This window comes from Hemicordylus capensis, chromosome 2 (genome assembly GCF_027244095.1).
Source record: "Hemicordylus capensis ecotype Gifberg chromosome 2, rHemCap1.1.pri, whole genome shotgun sequence".
Classification (NCBI taxonomy): Eukaryota; Metazoa; Chordata; class Lepidosauria; order Squamata; family Cordylidae; genus Hemicordylus; species Hemicordylus capensis.
The window spans coordinates 40,625,663-40,647,305 of NC_069658.1; the positions used below are offsets into that span (position 1 = coordinate 40,625,663).

A 21,643-nucleotide genomic window follows, 5' to 3' on the forward strand; every position below is an offset into this window, starting at 1 on the left:
TATCTAAACATCCAAGCCTGCATTAGATGTGTGTATGTGTGTGCTAGAAAACCAGATAGAAGATTTACAAATTAATTAAGACATTGGAATAATTAAAATATATTGCTGTCACTGCTTTGCAAATTTTGATCTCTTACTGTGATTCTTATTAAATCTTTGGACTTGCGTTGCTAATTATAAATAGAATGTAAAATAGTTATGCAGGTAAATGTTTTCAAGCAATTTCGCACAACGTAGTGACAGCAGTCGATGTTTATGGCATTTTTTGTCTGTGCAAAGACAAGCAGGTCATTCTGTTTTGTAGCACTTGAAGGAAAGTGTGATTTCTCATTTCTTTTTTTCTTAAAAGATGCAACTGCTATAGACGTTGTATCACTACATTTTATGGCATCCCAATAACTTCTGTTTTCTCAATCTCTCACTCCAAGGCAATAAACACAACTGTTAACTAAACTGAAGTCTCACAGTCCTTTTCTGAGCAAGAGAGATAACTTACAATTCCATTCAGACAGTAGAGAAAACCAAGACTGATAACTTCTCAAAGGAAGGATATGAATAGTACAGAATGGTGTTCAGGTTGTACTGGACTCTGGAGCACAGCCCACCACTGTGCCCCACAGTGGTGGCTGAGTATGTGGGCCTATTGGACCTTGCTCTGGCAAGCCTACCTGATAGTCATGTGCAACAATGGATGTTTCTTCTACAGCAGCAACCCTGATGTGGCATGCAATGCTCTATCAGTGAGGTGGTATTGTGGTGGTACTCACAGATGGATACATGTCACTATTTTAGATTTAGACAGTGCCAGATATGCAGCAATAGAGCAACATGCTTGGCTGTATCATCACAGGGGCCTTTGAAGGAAACTGTGGATGGGGATCATCAGGAAAAGAGAGTGGCAGGTGACTCTTTTTGCTAAGTAAAGAGCATTAGATTGCTGATACCACGTGAAGGTGGGCACGGCCTATGGGGTAGAGCATGAACCTTCTGAAAGCCCCTAGGCCCCTGACTAGCTTCCAAGTTGGTCAGTCCTTGGCAAGTACCTTCTGGAGCCTCCTCTCTGACAACTCTCCCCCCACCCTTTAATTGTTGTTTGATTTTTTAAAAAAGATTGTGAGCCCTTTTGGGAGGGATTATTAAGTCTAAAGAATGCCATAAATCGCTCTGAGCCTTTCAGGAAGAGCAGGATATACTTGTAATAAATAAATAAACAAACAAACTGCTGATGCTGGGCTTGGCTAAGTAATACAGAAGTTGGTAAATGATCTAGGTTTGACATGGATTAGGGTACATTAAAAATGTTTGTGAAGGAACGTATCTCTCCTACTTCTGGGAATAAACAAAAGTAGCAGCTTTACAGCTCTGCCTGTGCTGAACCCTGAGAAATTAATGAGGAGCAGCTAAAACTGGTTTCATTCTAGATTCAGGAATTACTAGTTCTGCTGGAAAGTCTGGATGTTCATTTATAGAAACCTAGAGTTGGAGGGAGCAAAATAGTCCAGCCCCCCATTGCAAAATAATCCCGAGGTAGAGCCCCCTCTAGAGATGGCTATCTTGCCTCTGCTTGCAAGTGAGAGTTCTCTCTCCCACCCAGGTAATTTGTTTGATTGTTAAAACAATACACTAAAACAAGTATGTAGGTTTCTCAACTTAGTTATAGAGAAACATGAATATATACAGAAGAGAAAGGATGTACAGAAGAACCTCGTTATATGCGAATTCTATATCTGCGGTTTCACATATTCATGAGTGTCTAATTGACACCTGGTTTCATTATCTGTGGCTACGAAAGGGTTCAAACCCACATATCCACGGTTCCTAGACGGCTGGAAGTGACTGCATAGGTTATTTCCAGCCACCATTTTGTCCTTAGGAGCCATTTTGTGGTTCATTTCAGCAAAAAAAGGGATCTCTGATTTTGGGGGTGACTTGGGCATTGCTGGACACCAGGAGACCTGTGGAGTAGGGATGTGCCCGAAACATTTTGGAGGCCATTGTAAAGGCCTCCGAAACGTTTCGGCACTGGGGCAGGATTTGGTGCTTCGGCACCGGCGGGGGTAGCACTTTAAGGGCGGGGAAGAGTGTACTCTCCCCCCCACACACCGCGTTTCCCTGCCAGCGTTCTTCAAAGGCCAAGCCCCTCGGGGTGGCAGCATTCCTCCCTGCCAGCCTGTTCCCCCGTCGGCCGGAAGTGCCCAAAAGTTGCGAATGCACATGCGCACGATGGGCACATGCGCGCTCACAACTTTTGGCCACTTCCAGCCGACGGGGGGAACGGGGCAGCAGGGAGGAACGCTGCCGCCCTGAGGGGCTTGGACTTTGAAGAGCGCCGGCGGGGGAAACGCGGCGGGGTGTGTGTGAGTACACTCTCCCCCGCCCTTGAAGTGCTACCCCCATCGGTGCCGAAGAGTCTTTGGGCACATCCCTACTGTGGAGCATGCTAGGGCACTTCATATGGCCCATTTTTGTGGGGGTTTGTGTTTGGGGGGGTGGGGGTTGAGTCTGGAAACCTAATCCCCACATTCCCATAGACTCAATGACTCATTATATGTGGAAATGGAATCCCTACAGATAATGAGGTCCACCTGTACATACTTTTGGTAGTTAAACTTTTGTCTGTTGATTCAAAACTATACAGGCAGTATTCAACCTAACTGCTCTACAGATACAATCTATCATGTTTTTCAGGTTGTAGAAAATGTCCTCAAGGTGAATCCAGTGTTAGGCCCTGAAATGTTTCAACCTCTTCTGCCATCAGTATTTCGGGGAATTATAAATGGGGAGGTAAGTGTCTCTTAACCGTATGATATTTTTGTCACATATTTGTTGCTCACAGTTTTTTTTTCCAGTTTGAAAAAGTCAAAAAGCAACAATGTACACCTAAGGTGTGAAACACACCATTGTAGATGAGGCATTAAACACATCATTGTCTCCTGCCTGTGTGTATAAAATAGCTGCTGGAGTTGGGCAATCTGGGTTGAGACTGGTGGAAGATCTGGATCTGGTGGAAGATCCACCCTTTCCCCCTACACCATTTTCCTGCCAAATATTCCTTCCTCCCCACATCTCTTAACCCTTGAAGCTGCCATTACTTAGTAGTACTTTCGGGGCAAATAGTTTTTTCATGAGGTCAAAGTATTAAATACCTTCATAGAACACTACATTTCCCAGGAGCGCCTGTACCATTCCCAGGACTGTAGGGCCTTAAAAACCTGCTGTAGGCCTTAAAAAATCTCTACCTGGTGCCACTGATGGGAGGAAGATGGACTGTCTTAAGCCTATCCCCTGCCTCGTCTGATAAGTACTTGCAGGGGTCAGGAAAGTGGCAGAGAGAAAGGTGGGGGTGATGGTGAAGCTTTAGTGGCCTACCTGAATTGGCCTGATCTGCTTTGATCTGGCCCAAACTGATTTGAACTAAATTCTGATTTGGGCTGAATCCAAATATTATTATTATTATTATTTCTTGTTTACACAGTCAGGCAGGTGTTATTGACTGGTTTGTTTTATCCAGACATCGAGTCCTTCCCAATATTGTTCTTGTTATTATAGATATCGTCGCAGAATATAGGCTGTCCCCAGTAATGTTGCTTTTTGTAACTGGCTGATGGAGGTTTCTGTGGCCCCTATGGTGTTGAGGTGCTCTTCAAGTTGTTTTGGAATTGCACCTAGGGTACCAATTACCACTGAGATTATTTTGGTCTTTTTCTGCCACAGCCTTTCAATTTCAATTTGTAGATCTTTGTATTTTGTGGTGTTTTCTATTTCTTTTTTTTTCTATTCTGCTATCCCCTGGTATTGCTATGTTGATTATTTTGACTTGTTTTTCTTTCTTCTCGACTACAGTTATATCTGGTGTATTGTGTGGCAGATGTTTGTTTGTAGTCAGAAGTCCCATAATATTTTTGCATCTTCATTTTCTACAACTTTTTCAATTTTAGGGTCCCACCCATTTTTGGCTACAGGTAGCTTGTATTTTTGGCAGATGTTCCAGTGTATCATCCCTGCTACCTTGTCATGCCTTTGTTTTTAGTCAGTCTGTGCAATCTTTTTACAACAGCTGATTAGGTGGTCCATGTTTCATCTGCTTCTTTACAAAGGCGGCACTTGCTGGTTGTTGTTGTTGTTGTTTTACATTTTATATCCTGCTCTTCCTCCACGGAGCCCAGAGTGGTGTACTACATACTTAGGTTTCTCCTCAACAACCCTGTGAAGTAGGTTAGGCTGAGAGAGAAGTGCCTGCCCCAGAGTCACCCAACTAGTATCATGGCTGAATGGGAATTTGAACTTGGGTCACCCCGGTCCTAGTCCAGCACTCTAACCACTACACCACGCTGGCTCTCTTCTCTGAATAGGCTTCCAAAGCTTTGTACAGCCCTAATATTTATGTTCTGCTTTTTCACAAAAAGTTCTCAAAGTGCTTTTCATATCAAAAGGAATGAGAAAACGTTTCCTGGACCAAAGGGGCTCATAGTCAAAAAAGAAAAAGGAGGGAGACACCAGTAGGTGTCTCTAGGGAGTGGTGTGTGCTATTATGGACTGAACAGGGACAGTTGCTCTACCCCTGCTAAATGCAACTGAGTTCACTCTGCCTGGTTAATAGGACGTTAATTGAAATCTATATATATAATTCTCCTGCGTGTGCCTTGGAATGTGCATCCCAGTGCCCAGCTGATTGGCTGGGCTGCAGACGGGCCTGATTGGCTGAGGCACACCCAGGAGGATTGGTCGCCACAGCAGCGGCAGGCCTGGTTGCAGAGGCCAGAGGCAGCCGTGGAGGCAAGGCCCGGGGGGGGGGGGGAAGGGGGGCAGAAGTGGCGGTGGGGAGGAGAGGCGGCTGGGCCTGGAATTGGAGACTGGGGCAGAAGGTAGTGGGGAACAGGTAACCGCTGGCCCCAAAGAGTGCACAGATGCTCTGTGTGGGGTTGGCTAGTAAGGAACAGAATACACATTAAATTGCAAATTATAGCACATTCAAGGACAATATAAAAGTGGACACAGTTAAGGGCATCTCTAGACAAGGGGCAGGAAGGCAAGCGCCTCCCAGAAAATTGGCATGCCTCCCACTTCCCCCCTTTCTGTTTCAGAAATCTAATATTTGGGACCCAGCTCTCCCACCCATAAATGTACTTTGCCACTTCTGTGCCCCACCGCTCAGGTTTTTTCTAGTGCCGCCACTGGTCTCAGTTCTAATTAATTATTGCAGCAGCATTATAATGTAGGTCAGGGTAAGAAATTGACCTTTCCAAGACTTTCATTTTATGATGTGTAGCTGACCTTGGAGTTTCCATTTCAAATCTAATACTTTAGAACCTGCACTACAGTGGTCTTCAGTGTGATATTGCACTAACATGCTGGTATATCAAACCTGTTTTGGTATGTTAGGCTTAATATCAGACCTGTGGGACATAATTTAATCTCCCTGTTAGTTGGCAAGAGTTGCATTTCCCCAGAGGTATTTGCACAGAGGCCATGTGCCTGCCGGCATCGTGCAAGGGCAGCCGGGAGGTACCCCGCCGGCGCACTATGATAGCTGGGGGGAGTGCCGCCAATCTTCCCGGGGCAGTGAGTGGCAGAGGAGCAGGTATGGACCTGCTCTCCTCCCTGCTAAAGGTGTGGGGGATGTACTGCGATTTGCTGCTTGAATCACATTTCATGCACATCCTTACGAGATAAGTTGAGGATATTTAGAGTTGGAGTTATTGAATACATTTTTCTTTTTGTCCCAGGCAGCCTTGTGTCCGTTCCAAGTACATTACTTGTAACTGGGATTTTTAAAAAACCATTTACTCCCCCACCTGCACAGTGTCCATCACTATGTCCTGTAATTTTTGTCTGGCTCTTAAATTTTGGGGCTGGATCCTAGAATCTAAGAAAATTTGTGTACCCAAGGCATTAGCATCTAATGTGGCGGCAAGGAGGTCCAGTGCCTAATGTGCGATCCTAGTTTATTAGGATTATTTAAAGCACACTTTCCCTTTTCAGATATCTGGGAAAACTATGGTTTAATGAACTCAGAAACCTTTCATTTAACCAGGTGCTCAGTGGGAGGGCGCCATACTCATATTAAGGGAGGGGGCCATACTCAGGGGGTTATTCTCAATTCAAGAAACTTTGGCAGGGCTGCTCAACTTTGGCACTCCTGCAGATGTTGGCCATACAACTCCCATAATCCCTGGCTATTGGCCACTGTGGCTGGGGATTATGGGAGTTGTAGTCCAAAAACAGTTTGGGGGCCAAAGTTGAGCAGGCCTGAACTATGGTGATTATCTGAATTGGATAAATGGAAGAAAACATTTTATTTGGGTCCGTGTGACAGCTGTAAATTGTATCTTCCCCCATTCTGTTGGTAAGGTATTCTCACCTTCTAGGAAGCACTTTCCCTTTAGAATGCCTTGGAATCAGTAGATGTTTTGGGCCCTCCTAGAATGCTCCTGGAGGATAAGAAATAACCCTCCTGCAAAACTATGAAAAACAGGAAATTGCAGCAATTCCCATTTTGTTTCTTTAAAAAATAATAATAAAGTAATTGAACCGAAAGGATGCCTCTGTAGAAAATTACTTTGATTTCATGTCTGAAATTTCACATCAGATAATTTGAATCATTTTCTTGTCATTTGGGTTCATTTTCCTCCTAGGATAAGACTTTAAAATGTTAGCAGTACTGTGCTTGCTTTGAGGTGTTAACCTGCCTCTCTGCTTTACTTACTTATTTCATTGTCCTTTTTTGTCTTAGAGTTTCCCACTTCAAATACAAAGTTTTTAACCAGTCAATAGTGATAATTGGAAGTGTTAAAAATAATATAATTTAACACATGTATCTATATCCTCCCTTTCATCCTTTTGTGTCTTCACCTATACCATTCCATAACATTTTTACACTGAGTAGTGTTACCACTGAGCATAATAACAACGACCTGTTTGTTGCTGGATTAATAGCACTTTAAAAAGTTTTATATATGTATTTTTAAAACCTGGTAAGTTAGATGGGGAAACTCTAGCTGAAGTTTTTGAAGTTTTCCTAGAGATCATCTAGCTTTTCAAAAAGGAAAGGCAGGAGAACAATATAATGTGCATTCAGACGATAACTGATGTTCACTAACAATTATCAATAATGGGGATGTTTCTTTTAGGCAAAGAGGCTCTCACCAGGCTTCCTTGGTTTATATTCTACCTTTTCCCAGTCAGTGGTGCTGTTGCATAAATGTACTGATGCAGTGAACTGAGCATTTGCTTGTTTCCTGAATTTTAAGATTTAGAACTCATTTTTCTTAACCATGTATTTGATGTGTTCTTTATGAGATACAGACTTTAACTACGATTATTTGTTTTCCACTCTAATAACATATTTCTCTGTATGTTTGTAAAGAAATATGCTGAACTGTAACTTATCGTTTCAGTTCAGGTTTTATTACAGACCATAGCCAGTCATTCTCCAAAGTATGCATAGATCTTAACACGAACTATTACATGAAAGCAAATTCAGGAAAATTGATCTCATAGATCTGAAAGGATCTAGAGAGCAAACTGCACAGAAGGTGTTAACACTAGGGGTGTGCACGGAACTGCGGAGCTGCGGTCCGGCACTGGGTTGGGGGGTTCCTTTAAGGGCGGGGGAGCGTTTACTTACCCCTCCCGCGCTTTCCAACACTGGCGGCCGTATTTCTTTTCGCTATGGGGCAGCAGGATACCTCCCTGCCGCCCCTTCCCCTGCTTGGCTGCGCGTGTGCCCTTATTTCCCTTATTTCTTTAAGCGATCGGTGTTGCGCCATTTGCTCTCAGATCCCCCACCGTGTATCTGCTGTTTCCTCTGTCAAATCCCCCTGCCGCCCCTCCCCGAATGTAGCTGCAAAAGGCTTTAAGAAGCCTTTTGCCTGCCGCCCCCTCCCTGAACGTAGCTTCTACTACTGCAAAAGGCTTCAAGAAGCCTTTTGCCTGCCGCCCCCTTCCCGAACGTAGCTGCAAAGTAGTGTAGAGAACATAGCTTCTTGAAGCCTTTTGCAGCTGCATTCAGGGAGCGGGCGGCAGGGGGATTTGACAGAGGAAACAGCAAGTACACGGTGGGGGATCTGAGAGCCAACGGTGCAACGTCGATCACTTAAAGAAATAAGGGAAATAAGAGCGCACGCACAGCCAAGCGGGGGAAGGGGCGGCAGGGAGGTATCCTGCCGCCCCATAGCTAAAAGAAATATGGCCGCCAGGGTTGGAAAGCGTGGGGGGGTAAGTAAACGCTTCCCCGCCCTTAAAGGAACCCCCACCCCAATCTATCCGAACCCGAACCACCCATGTCCAGACCGGTCTGGAGGCCTGTAGAATGGCCTCCGAACCGGTCCAGGCACATCATTAGTTAACACTGGTCCCACCCTCGAGGAAAGTAATTCAAACTATCTCAGAGGTGGAACCCAATCAGTAGGAGATGTAGATTTTAAGCCATCATGACCTGATGAAAACTGATCCACCTACCAATATTTGGAACCACATGAGTTAGGTGAATTACCCCCAATACTGGAACAAAGACTGGAAAGAATTATACAGAACATCCTTGGGTTTTATTTTTTAAAACGTCTCAGGGCTCCTACAGCAGGTGGTTTAACAGCAATGTAATCTGAATGTCCATGACAGGTTTTTGTCATGGAATGTGGCATGATGGACCCCAAATTTATCCCCTCTATCAGGCTTCCCCAACCTGCAGCCCACCAGATGTTGCTGAACTACAACTCCCAGCATCCCTAGCCACAATTTATTGCTGGGAGTTATAGTTCAGCAACATCTGGAGGGCTGCAGGTTGGGGAAGCCTGCCTTATATGCAATCATTTGACATCTTGTGTCTCCAAGAAACCTGGTTAACTGATGATACGGCTCCCCCTTTTCCAGGTTGTAAGTCATTAGTTCTCCCAGCTTTTAAAGTGTTTATGTTTGGATGCGGGAGTGGGAGTCTGGCTGTTCTAATTTCAGTCAGTATTCATCTCAGTATCAAAAATTTAAAATGAACTAATAATGGGTTGATTCAGTAAATATTCCCAGACCTAGCTCAGTTATCTGTTTAAATTTTATTATCTCTCCCCGCCCCAACACATACACACCAATTTATAAACAAACATACCACACAACTCTGGTCTGATTTAGAGTTAGCTCTTGAGGAAGTGTTTCCAAGATCCGAGTTTTTGCTATCTGTGGGCTTCAGTGTCCGGATAGATAGCAATAATGAACAATTGAGAGGGAGAATAGAGATCTTTCCTATTCATAGCTTTCAAAATTTAATAAACAAAGATATTTATTTGAGGAGAGAGATCAGGGCACAGCACATGGGTAAAATCTTTAGCTATGCTTGTAAGTGCACAACTATGTCCAGCCGTTCCTGAAATGAATTTTCAAAAATGGATTAAGATCACATTTCTTGGTGTCACTAAGTAGAGACAAAGCTTTCAAGTTTTTTCTGGCTTTTGAGTTTGGCTGGAGAATTTGAAGCTTTGTTCCCTACTTTGTGACATTTTAGTTAGTTCGAATACACACCTACTTCTGGATATTTTTCCTGAACAATTCAGTGTGGCTACTTACAATTCTTGAATATTTTCAAAGTTTAAATATACATGTATTTCCCCCATTCTGGCCAATTGTTTGTACAGCTGCACTGTTACAGTGCTTTGGTGGTGGTATATAGTCTCTTTCACCAGTGTTTGCTATAACAGGGATTCTCATATGTTGACTACAACTCCCATAATCCCCAGCCAAAGGGATTGGCAGGAGATGTTGGGGGTTGTAGTCAAGCTGGAGATGTTGGGAGTTGTCAACAATATCTGGGAATCCCTATTACAGGGAAAACTGTCCTCCATCCCTGCTTTTTCAGCATTGTATGGATCTTTCATGTGTGATAGTGGAAATGACAATGGATCTTTCATGTGTAATAGTGGAAATGACAATGGCCTGCTCAGTAGTGAGGAGCTGTTTGATCTCACAGGCCATAGTTGGGACTTGAGTGACAGCATTCTAAATTATTGCTTTCACTTTTGGAGCTAAAAGCTGATCCTCTCTAATAAAACGCTTGGTGTCTGTCCGTGGACGGACACCAAGCGTGTGTCCGTGCCTCCCTGCCCTGTTCTGCGCCTGCGCGAAGCGCAGGCGCAGAACAGGGCAAGGGAGACACGACCACCGGCACCCGGTGGCCATCTTGGGCGGCCAGAAGCGGCCGCCCCGAAGAAGCCGGGTAAGCGGCGGCGGGGGACACTGGCCGAGGAGGCGGCAGAGCCATGGCAGAGGCTTGGCCGCCGCCGCTTACCCGGCTTCTTTGGGGCGGCCGCTTCTGGCGGGGCCAGAACGCGCCGAGTGAGACACAACCATGGCGACCAGGCGGCCATAATGGCCGGGGGAAGAAGCGGCGGCTGAGGAGAAGCGGCAGCCACGAAGCCGGGCGGGTAGAAGAGGTGGGGGAAGCCGGCCGAGGCGGAGCCGTGGCCGAGGCCTGGCCGCAACGCCGAAGACGGCGGGAGGGAAGAGGCGGCGGGGGAAGAGGACACCGGGGCCGGGCAGGGGGCAATCTGGCCAGCGGGGACGAAACTCTGGGCGGCACTCTGGGAGGCGGGAGGGAAGAAGAAGCGGGGACTGGGGGAAGGAAGCCAGGCGAGCTAAAACATGAGCAGCGGCTGCAGAGTTAAATAAAATAAACCCTCATTTTAATGGGCACCCATGAGAGCAGCCGCGAAGGCGCCCCAGCGACTCCCCTCCTCCCCCCCCTCGGAGGCAGACGGTGGGCCACAGAACTCTGCGGACGACGACGCCTCCATGGCGGTTGCCGTTGCCCTTCTTCGCCCACCGCCAGGAGAGGGAGAGGAGGAGGATGCGCTGCCGGATGGCTGTGGCTCCTTCGGCCGCGCTGCACCCCCTCACAGCGCCGCCGCTGAGCCCCGAGAAGAGCTGCCGCTTCTGGCCCAAGCCTGAGCCGGCGGCGGCACCGTCAGCAGCAACAACAGCGGCCCTGGAACATCCCGCCGCCTCGCCATGCCCGCCAGCCTCGCGTTCTTGCCCGTGCTGCTGCCAAGAAGCCAGGCGAGTGGGCTCCGGCTCCGTGTCTCTGCCCCACATGGCTAGCAAGGTGTTGTGTCTCCCTGCGCTGAGCTCTCAGGTTAGGACAGGTCCAGCCTGGGGACCCTTATTTTAACGGGCGCCCGAGAGAGCAGCCGCAAAGGCGCCCCAGCGACTCCCCTCCTTCCCTCCCCCTCCCCCCCTCGGAGGCAGACGGGCAAGCATACCAGGTCTTAAACCAGTTCAGTCCCACTGAACTGTAGGGTGTGCTTTAATATTCCATGTTAGCTTAATTTGGTTTAGTCCCTGAATCTTCAGTGGGGCTAAAGTAATAAGTCCAAATATACTGCTTTAAGTCATTTGCTGCTTGCCAGATTAGAATATATTTGTATACATGTATGCCTTCTCCCACTTTTTTGACTGCACTGCACTTTTTCTGACTGCACTTTTTAAAAAACTGCATTGTCTTGATCTTTGGATTTATTTGACTCATTTTTTCATGTAATGCAAATTGTCTTGGGAGCCCTTGGTAGGGTGAAAAGGGAGCATATATAAACCTAAAGCAATGAAATAATAATTAAATTAAATAGGCATTAAATAGACAACAGACTTCAAATCCATATGCTAATGCTCTGATGCAGAAATGGACCCTCACCCTGTAACCTCTTTCCTATTCCTTTTAATGAGGGGAGCACATTTGTTTGTATATTCTTTGGGTCCACAGAGACTGGCTCCTTCCATTTGAATGAATGCAACAATGTGTGAATGGAATGGAATGTGTGCATACATCAAGGTTCAAATAAGATGTTACATCAAGCATGCAATTGGCCCTGGCATGTGAACCTTTTCTCCTTTTCCTTTCCTTTATTCTTTTGCTTTTTGCTAAATAATAGCTGCAGACCTAATCTGTATCAGGAACACAGAATGGAGGAGGGGGCTTTACTCTTTGCTCTTGCCATGGTCCTGATTCAGACTCCTCCCCCCACAACCTACAGCTGTTTGCCCCTGTTGGGGAGTCTACACACGATAAATCATTTGACAGCCTGATTAGAAGGGTTCGTCATAACTTTTTGATTCACTGACTGTCTTCGTATAAGGCCAAATTAACAAATACTGTATTTGATTAACACAGAGGATATCCTTGCTAAAAAAAAAAAAGTTTACTACATTAAAATAAACAGTTTTATATCAACTCTCAATGCAGCAGTAGGGCAGACTATGATTGTAAGCTGCACGCTTTAGAGAGACTTCTATAGCTTTTAATTTATCAAAGGAAACAATCAGCACACTTTGTGGCAGAGGAAATGAAGAGGTTTTTTGGCAGTGCTCTCATGCAATGAGAGAGAGGGAGAGGGAGAGAGAAGGGAGGGAGGAAAGAGGGAGAGAGAGAGAGAGAAAAAAGGAAGGAAAGGAGGGCGAGAGGGAGAGAGAAGGAAGGAATGGAGAGAGAGAGAGAGAAGAAAGGAAGGAAAGAGGGAAAGAGAAAGAAAAAAGGGAAGGAGACGAGGGGGAAGAAAGGAGAGAGAGAGAGAAAAGGAAGGAATGAAAGAGAGAGAAAAAGAAGGAAAGGAGGGCGAGAGAGAGGGAGAAGGACTGGGGGGGAACGGTACTAGCGCCCGTTATTTTAACGGGCTTAAAAATACTAGTAGGTTATAAGTCTGTATTTGCTTAGAATAGGAATTAATCTGATTTTAACTAGTGTCTATGCTTTGCAGAGTACTATTAAATTTCTAACATACGGGATCATTCTGTTATTCAAAGGCTTGTTAATTCTGCAGCATGCTTTTGTCACATTTCTATGTTATGCCTGATAGGAAAGCTAAGATGAATTGCTTTCATTTCAGAGGTACCCAGTTGTAATGTCTACTTACTTGGGAGTCACTGGTAGAGTCTTATTGCAAAATAAAAGTTTTTTCTCATTGCTTCTGAACCAGATGGCATGTGAGTTCAGCCAAGAGGTAAGCATTCATATTTGCGTATTTTTTTAGTAAGGTATATATGAAGGACATAACGTAACCAATACTAGTGATTCTAATCTCAACTCTGTTGAGATCAACTCTGTTTGGGCGGGGGGGGTGTCACTAGAAATTATTCACAGTGGGAAAGCTTGATGTGTGAATATTACAGCTAAAGTTTACCTTCTGTTTGGGGGAGTCAAAGCTGGGCTATTCTGTACAGGTCATCCTGTTTTCTCTAATAATTATTCTCTTCTCCTCCAGCAGCCCCAAAGTAACAATTGAAGCAAATTTTTATAGTTATGAGTATGGGTGTGCTAGCTCATCATAAATTCATGTGCCTTCTAGTTTAAAAAAGATGGGGAAATGTTCTAAATGTTAAAGCCTTAACATGACCTAGGTTAAGGCTTTAACATTTAGAGCATTTTCCCATCTTCTTTGGAAGTGGACCGGTCTAGCCCATAGAAAGCAGCATATTATTCTACTCAGCAGCACCTAGGCATACAATCTTAGTGCTTAAGGGGCAAATAATCACACCACTCCTGATTATTCAGGTTTGCTGTGTACTTGGGCCAGGAACACGAGGCCTGTTCATCTACAAAAGGTGGGAGGTTGTGTGTGTGTGTGTGTGTGTGTGTGTGTGTGTGGGGCAGCAGTCCTTAGTATCTGATGGGGTGCTGCTCCAGGAACATTCCCTCCCCCAGCCTTTGGGCACAGGGTTTTTCAAAGATGTGCATGGCCACCAAAGGAAGGAAGGTGGTGGGAAACCCCTGTGTGCATGGGCAACACCACATGTAATGCCTTGAATTCTATCCATAGCTCAGTATAAATTACTACTTGTTCAACAGACGCAATAGTTTTTTTAAAAAATCTCCCAAAGTTAAGATAATTTGTTTTGTTTATCCTCCCCCCACATAAGCATTCAACTGCAAGCAAGCAGACATCTATATCCAGTAAAACTCTACTTTTTAAAGATAATCAAAATTCTTTCCAACTGTTGTACTTTTCTTTCCCAGCTGACTAAAATAATTCAAATAACAAAAATATGTTGTTGAAGCAACTGTTTTCTGTGTGGTGTTCAGTCACTGAATAATAGCTGGCTTGTTAGTTTTTTTTCAGAATTTGTATCCAGGGAAATCAGCTGTATGCAGCAAGGGATGCCCTTAAAGATAAAGGCTTGCTTCTGTTTAGCAATTCCTTTATATTCAAAGAACAATACTAGATTTTGAAGTGTTTTTCTTCAGTGACTGCATAGTTGATACATATTCAAAGCACTTTCAATAATAAACATTTTTGAAAACATGTGCATCATAAAATCCATATTGGCATATCCCTTTTTTGTAGCAGAGTTGACCTGAGAGAGCTTTGAATTTAGTATAATCATAAACTTTATTTCCATAATGTGCACTTGTGCATATGTATGTATACACATGCACTTAATTATATACATCCCAGCTGTACGTATACATCATTTATCATGATACATCTATAGATGTGATTATGTGTCATTCTTAACTATAAAGTTAGAATGTTCTGGAATAAATTTTTAAAATCCAAATTAATGACTAAATTTGGTGTAGTAATTAAAACTACCATATGAGAAGTTTCTTTCTTTCTTTCTTTCTTCCGTATCTTTTTTTGTAGCTAGTTTGATTACTACATTTCTTACGGATGTGATGATCAGTATTGTCATCTTTTTCCAGCCAGACCAGCTCCTTGGTCACATGATTGAAATGTGGGTTGACCGCTTGGATAATATAACTCAGCCAGAAAGAAGAAAGCTTTCAGCTCTGGCATTACTTTCCCTTCTGCCATCAGATAACAGGTAAGCAAAACTTAAAACCCATTGTTGGGGATCCAAAGACTAATCTTCCATCTTGTACCACAAACTCCTTTTGGAACTTTCCTTAGTTTCAAGAGCAGAAGAAGCTGCAATCTCAGAAATATGAGTCCAAAGCTGCTTTGGGTGTGCAAAACGAATTATGTGGTTCTTCAGATCCTGGATCCTGTTTGTAACTAATGTGGAAATAAATCATTACATATAAATGTGTTAGGCAATATTCTGGAGAAAAATTAAGCTAATTTAAAAGACTGTTAAAAGAATAAATTAGTGCAGAAATATAGGATGCAATCTAGAGAACAGTATGGACCCCTATAGTCTGCTGAAATCAGTGAAACTTGCTTGCATGTGAGTGAATTTGTTTACTTTATTTATTTTTATTATTTATTTATTTGATTTATATTAATTTTATTTTAGTAGGATTTATTAATGACTGCCTTCCTCTGAATTGCACCAGTAATTGTCATTAATTTGGTTATCAGTTCAAAATAATTGTAGATAGAATCCTGTGAACAGATATTTCTGTTTCCCAGGTCATCCTTGAGTAACTCTTTCTTTCCTGTTCACTTATACAAGTTGTACCAGAAGTCTAAATGTCTGTTCCTTTGTTAATTTATCTTCTGACATCTTTCACATCATTGTCAGATCTTTTTGTAATGTCATCCTGGTGGCTGACACTACAGTGAGGTTAAATAAGAAATAAATGTTAAGTAGATTTTTATGGGCAGTGCAGAAATAATTTATCCCTTCTCCTGGGACCATAAAGGAGGGACATATGAAGAAAATTTACAAATAACTTCCAGATACATATGGCTTGTTGTAACCTTGTTGATTAGTATGGAAAGTTATCTCCATCCTTTCTGATAAAATTCAGCTCTGTACGCAGATTTGAATTCTAGGCTTCACTCCAGTTTACATGTTAATCAAGGGTAGCTCTGCAATACAATATGAAGGAACAGTGCAAGCCCCTCCACCACCATGCATATAGCCTTTAGCATGAATGCCCAGTCATGTACAGCTCAAGTTCATGTCCTACTTGCCCTTGAAAAGGGTGGGGCAAGAAGCATACAAACTGGTCATCTAAGTGATTGGACATTTGTGGAGCATTCAAAGTGTAGGCAGCTGGCGTGGTGGAGGGGAATGGATCATGCTGTTCCTCCATCAGAACTTTACATCATAGCTACAGGTTTTTATATGCCTATGGGCTTAGTACTAAGGATGTGCACAAAATGGATTTTGTGGTTCGTTTTGAGCTAGAAACAAAACTCAAATTGCTCAAAACATTCTGTTGACACATCGGCCAAGACAGCTGTTTCAGTGAAACAAAACCCAAAATGATTTGAGTGTTTCAAGTGAGAATTTGGATCCATTTTTCTGGGGAGAGTGGGTCTACCGATTGCGGGGAGACTAGACTTCCACTCTGGACTTAGCATGTTGTCCTGCCTTGGAGGACTGGTCTACCTTGGAAGACTGGTCAATAGACCAGTCCCTCCCCCAAGGCAAGCCAGTGTGCTGAGTCTGGGGTGGAGGCCTGGTCAACTTGACTTAGCACATCGGCCCGCCTCAAAGGATTGGTCTACCAACCAGTCCACTGAGGTAGACCAGTCCTCCAAGGCAGGCTGATGCGCTAAGTCCAGGGCAGAGGCCTGGTCTACAGAGGCCTGTAGAAACTGACATTTGAAAAGACACACAATTTTGATACTGAAATCATGTGGATGTTCCTTTAAGTCGAATTCTCATAACAGTTTGATCTTAATATTTAACTTGCTCCCCTTGCTAGACTCTTTTCCAATTCCTTAATTCCCTTCCCTTGGAAGGGAAGATACAGATAGATCTGTTCTCCATTGCAGCATCTTGCCCTACTTCATACACTCCTTCCCAAGGAAGGTGCTATAGTATTTTTTTCCTAGTAACTTTGAGAGATAGCTGTGAATTTTATCACTTTTATACAGTGTATTAAAATAGAAAGTATTTCTTTTATAACTGTGTGCTACTATTTTTAGCCTACGTTCTGAAGGGAAGAGGGCTTATGAGATTGTGTGTGTCTGTCTGTCTAATAACTTTTGTGTTTATGACCAATACAAACCAAATAAGAGTCAGTCCTAGGGAACCCTGATGGGATTCTTTCCCATTCATCTTGATTCAAGATGGCGACCACTCAGCCACCCCTCTAAAACGTGCATGTTGACAGTTGCAAACCAAATTACAGCACGTGAAAGGGGGTCCTGGTGTATTCTGATGGGGTTCCCCTTGACCATCTTTTCAGGATGACAGCCACTCACAAAAACATCACTGCTTTAGAACTCATGTGTTTTATTACAGTCTGATATAAACCAAGTTCAAAGCACATGAGAGGTGACCCTAGGTACCCTTACAGGGGTCTTTTCATTACAATCCACCATCTTAAAAACAGATGGTGATCTTGCACATTATAAGCACCTCCCCTTTCAAATTGTGTTGGGGGGGAGAAACAGTGGGGAGACACACTCATTTTCCAAGAATGGTAATCAAATACTATTGAATGGATTCTAATGTCCCTTAATGTGGGTTCTGATGTCCCTTAATGTGACATCAGTTTTGAAAGAAGCAGGAAGTAGTCTACATTTGTTCTACTTTTTTATTTATAGTAATGTGTCAAACCCCTCCTGCATATTTCCATTATTGTCACTTCAGTTTCTTCCCTCTAATAAAACATTTATGCTTCAAACAAATACAGGGTTCTTAAGAAAGATGTTTTACTAAGGTTGAAACAGTAATTTCTTTTCATCCATATACAATCTATATAAATGATGGTATCTGCTTTAGCAACAGTTTTGATTTGTGAGCACAATACTTTCTAAAAGCTGAAGACAACTAACTTAAATACCCCTTTTCCTTCCTGTGAACAATTGCTTTTGCCCATTGTATACACATTACTTTTTTCATTGCTATCATGTTGAAATTTGCCAACGCTGTACATTCTTTATTATGCACAATCACTTAAAGCAAACAATGTATGGATTGCATCAGCAACATGTGAAGACATATTAATCTAACTGAATTTTGGAGGAATAAATTGCAGATATTTACTTTCTAACCGTACTTCAGAGCTTCAGATAAAATGACTTCCTGTCTCTCAATTTCCTGTATCCATGGTAACTCTGTTTTAACCAGTCATTGTGGAGGAGCCAATGGGAAGAGTAGTGTTTCCTGTAGGAACAGTTGCAGAACCTGCGACAAAATGTGAGAAACTAGGATATTGTCTAGAAAGTTCGTAACATAAACTCTGATATATGAATGTAATAGCAGTTCCAGGGAGCTACAGAAGAACTCTTTTTAACTGACAAAATGAACATCACATTCTGGGTGAGAGCAATTTTTAATATATTTTAAAGTTGGAATAGTAAGTGACATTAAAAGTTTAAGATGCTACTAAAAGGAGGAAATGGAGGGTTCTATATATAAACAACAGGATTTCCTTTTGATTTGAAGTAGTATGAACCATTTTAAAAGTGCTTAAATAGCTTATCTCCTGAATGCTGCTATTTTGATATTACTTTTAAATTTTAAGTGCTGAAATAAATCTGAGCTACATTGGAAAACACTTTAATCTTTCTTTAATTATTGTATAGATTAATAGATTTTAGACACTGGATATAAAGGGACCTTTGTAAAATCATGGAACAATAGTGTATAGGACAAATTATAGTCCATAAATACTAGAAATAACTTTAAAGTCTTGCATACTTTTAAAATAAAATCTAATTGTTTTGAATAAACAATTTTTAACTTTTTTCTGATAGCACAATCAGTGATGAGATGAGTGGGAGAGTCCAAGCCTGGGATATGTGTCAGTTTCTCCACCTCGGGTCGTTTCGGCACATTCTTAATTGTCTTCTTTTGTTGCTGATCCAGAAGGAAATACTTTGCTGTCCATCTCTTTGCCACCACTGTACAGGCAAACAAGCTGACTGCCGTAATTCAGGCCTTTCATCCATTCCAAAGAATTTTCCTCGAAGTACCATATTTGTATATTTAAGTGGGAATAAAATATCACATGTAAATTCAAATGAATTGGTAGGCCTTCAGCATCTTGCTGTGCTCCACTTGGATAATTCTAGCATTTCATGTATATACCCAAAGGCATTTGCTGAATTTAAGAAGCTGTGGTACCTACGTCTGAACAATAATCAAATAAAACGCCTGGATCCTGGAACGTTTGAAGGACTTCCAAATCTTCACTCTTTGTGCCTGCAAAATAATGAAATTGCTTTTGTTCCTAGAGGATTATTTAGTGGTCTTACTTCAGTCCAATACCTAATGCTTCAAAGCAATCGCCTTAGCATCCTTGGTGGTGGCACTTTCTTTGGAATGATTAGTCTTCGGATTCTCAACCTAGCCAACAATAAGATTTCAAGGATATCAAATGCAGCATTTCATCACCTTGACAACCTTACATGTTTGTACCTTGAAGGCAACAATTTAACACATGTGCCATCCAATGCTTTTCTAGTGTTGAACAATCTTGAAAGACTTTCATTGTCACAGAACCCTATTGGATCAATATCTCCCTTTGCATTTAAAGGACTTGTCAATCTTGAATATCTGTCTTTAAAAAGTGCAAACATAAAAGCTATCAATGTGAATGGTTTTTCAGGGCTAAATAGGCTTAAAAAATTAGTTTTGAGCAATAATAATTTAGAAAACATCAATTCGAATACTCTTGCATTGTTGGATAATTTAATATTTCTGCAACTTGACAGAAACAGAATAATCAATATTGCAGATAATACATTTGAAAAAATTGGGTCCTCTTTGAAGATACTGAATCTAGCCTTTAATAATCTTACAGATTTGCAGCCTGAAGTGCTTAAGCCTTTGGTTTCCTTAACTATCTTACAGGCTAGTCACAATCCTTGGAATTGTAGTTGCAGATTGTATGGGCTAATTAATTGGCTAGCATCTTCCTCCATCTCTGTAAAAATTAATTGTCAAAATCCTTCCAGGCTGCATGGAAGGCAGCCTGGAATTATGCTAAATTATGCTAAATTGGGTTCTCTTCCAAACTGTTTCAACTCTACCATAAGACCGAAAATACTTGGGAATATAAAACCAGCAGGTATGCATCCTAGCACCACCACTCTGTTGATGACATGGAATAAAACCCACACAAGCAATGCAGTTTATGAACATCAAAGGAATATGGCTACAAATGCAGTGACTTCGTGGATAAAAAGGCCTACCACATCTGCCAGTCAACATCATTATGAAGAGTATTCCAGTGGAAAACTGAGACAGACAACTACAGAGTTTTCAGTGTTAACAGTACAGATGATACCTGTTAATTTGACCATTCAAGAAAATAGAGCATCTCCTCCAGAAGCTGATTCTGTATCATTTAAAACATCTCTAATCTGTACACAGCCACTAGAGAAACTAAATCAGGCTTTTGAGATTTTATTAACATTTTTTATTTTGGCCTGTGCTGTGATCTTCTTTCTAATTTACAAAATCATTCAGTTTAGGCAGAAACTCAGAGTACAAATGAATTCTGACAATGGAATAGAATACTATAGTTTTTATCAGGCTGCTGGATACAATGTAACGGATCCAATGCAATCTGTTCCACAGAACCCACTAGGAAGTTCAGAACTGGACCACGATCAGCTTTCTAAACCAACAGCACTTCAAAGTGAAGCTCAGGTCATCTTATTTGAACATTCAGCATTGTAATGTGCTGTGGCTGCATGTATAAAGGCCAAGACAGCAACTGCATGTGACCTTTTGTAAATAAGAGTTTTAGTAAATAAAAGTTTAGCTGCTCACCATTTGGGGCAGAGGAGAATCTAGACTGGTATCGATATTTCCCCTTGAAATATTGTCATCATTTGCTGTTTTAATAGCTGCATTTTGTATGACTCTTAAGCTTTTGTTATGTATTATTCTATTTTGTCCCACCTGCCTATGCAAAACTCTTCATTCATAACTCTTGCATTACAGCCGTATGTGTTCTGTGTTCCACCTATATCAGATATTAAATCCTTGCCTTAAAAGATCATAGTCTTTTAAAGTATTCATTAATATTAAATAATTCATAGAAACAATAAAAGATAACTTTCAATTGTGTAAGTAAAACTGACTGTTATTGGCAGCATCATAAAGCGTAATTACTTGTTGACAAACTTAGTTTTTTCTTAGGGAGAGATCATGGGGGTAATATCAGCATTATCATGCATCAGGACTTCTCAACAGCATAAGACTCTCTGCTCCGAAGGGGATTTTAATACTTCTAATTAACTGTATTAGCTCAGTCTTCCGGGGTGGGGGGGGGATGTATTATGTATATTTAAAGTCTATGTTGCTGGTGTACTGTCTGCAAATTCTGTATTGCATATTTTTCCTCATATATGACAATTGAAGTTAGAATTTTATAAGGATACTTGTTTACCTTCTCCTGTAAGAATTGCTACCTTTTTATAATGTCTTATATCACAAACTTGAACCTGTTTTAAAAGGCACCTTTAGAACGCCACTACCTCCTTAAGGCTAAACTGCAGTTGTCACTTGTACTTCTTTCTTCATATTGTAGCTTTTCTCAAAGGGGTATATTTCACAACCTGAAGGGAGATGTCTAGCTGAACTAGTGGCATGGATGGCAACTGCTTAGTAATGTCTGTGTAGAGAGAGACTGTAGACCTGTTCAGACATTATGTTGTACAAATGTGTGTACACAGGTACATGTTTTTGTGTGGATGACTGTACTTGCATTCATTTAAAAAGTGAACTTGGGTACAGGCACCTCAGATGCATGGTACAGACATGAATTGTACTGTTGGACCTATGTTCAACATAA

The 21,643-nt window shown here is 42.1% G+C and overlaps 2 protein-coding genes across 2 annotated transcripts in view; both read left to right on the forward strand.

Moving 5' to 3' along the window:
* IPO11 (importin 11) overlaps positions 1-21,643 on the forward strand; it is a 153,777-nt gene that overhangs the window by 108,581 nt on the left and 23,553 nt on the right. The window contains exons 25-27 of the mRNA XM_053300790.1: positions 2,689-2,784; positions 12,861-12,974; positions 14,675-14,796. Of these exons, the coding sequence (XP_053156765.1) occupies positions 2,689-2,784; positions 12,861-12,974; positions 14,675-14,796 (332 nt within the window). The remainder of the gene's footprint in view (positions 1-2,688; positions 2,785-12,860; positions 12,975-14,674; positions 14,797-21,643) is intronic.
* Positions 17,834-20,914, forward strand: LRRC70 (leucine rich repeat containing 70). The gene is made up of 2 exons (XM_053300787.1): positions 17,834-18,156; positions 18,594-20,914. Exon 2 carries the CDS (start codon positions 18,610-18,612, stop codon positions 20,521-20,523), a length of 1,914 nt encoding a protein of 637 aa, XP_053156762.1. The 5' UTR covers positions 17,834-18,156; positions 18,594-18,609; the 3' UTR covers positions 20,524-20,914.

What these genes read in the sequence shown, in the direction of transcription:
- LRRC70 (XM_053300787.1), top strand. Translation starts at nt 18,610, where the DNA reads ATGAGTGGGAGAGTCCAAGCCTGGGATATGTGTCAGTTTCTCCACCTC.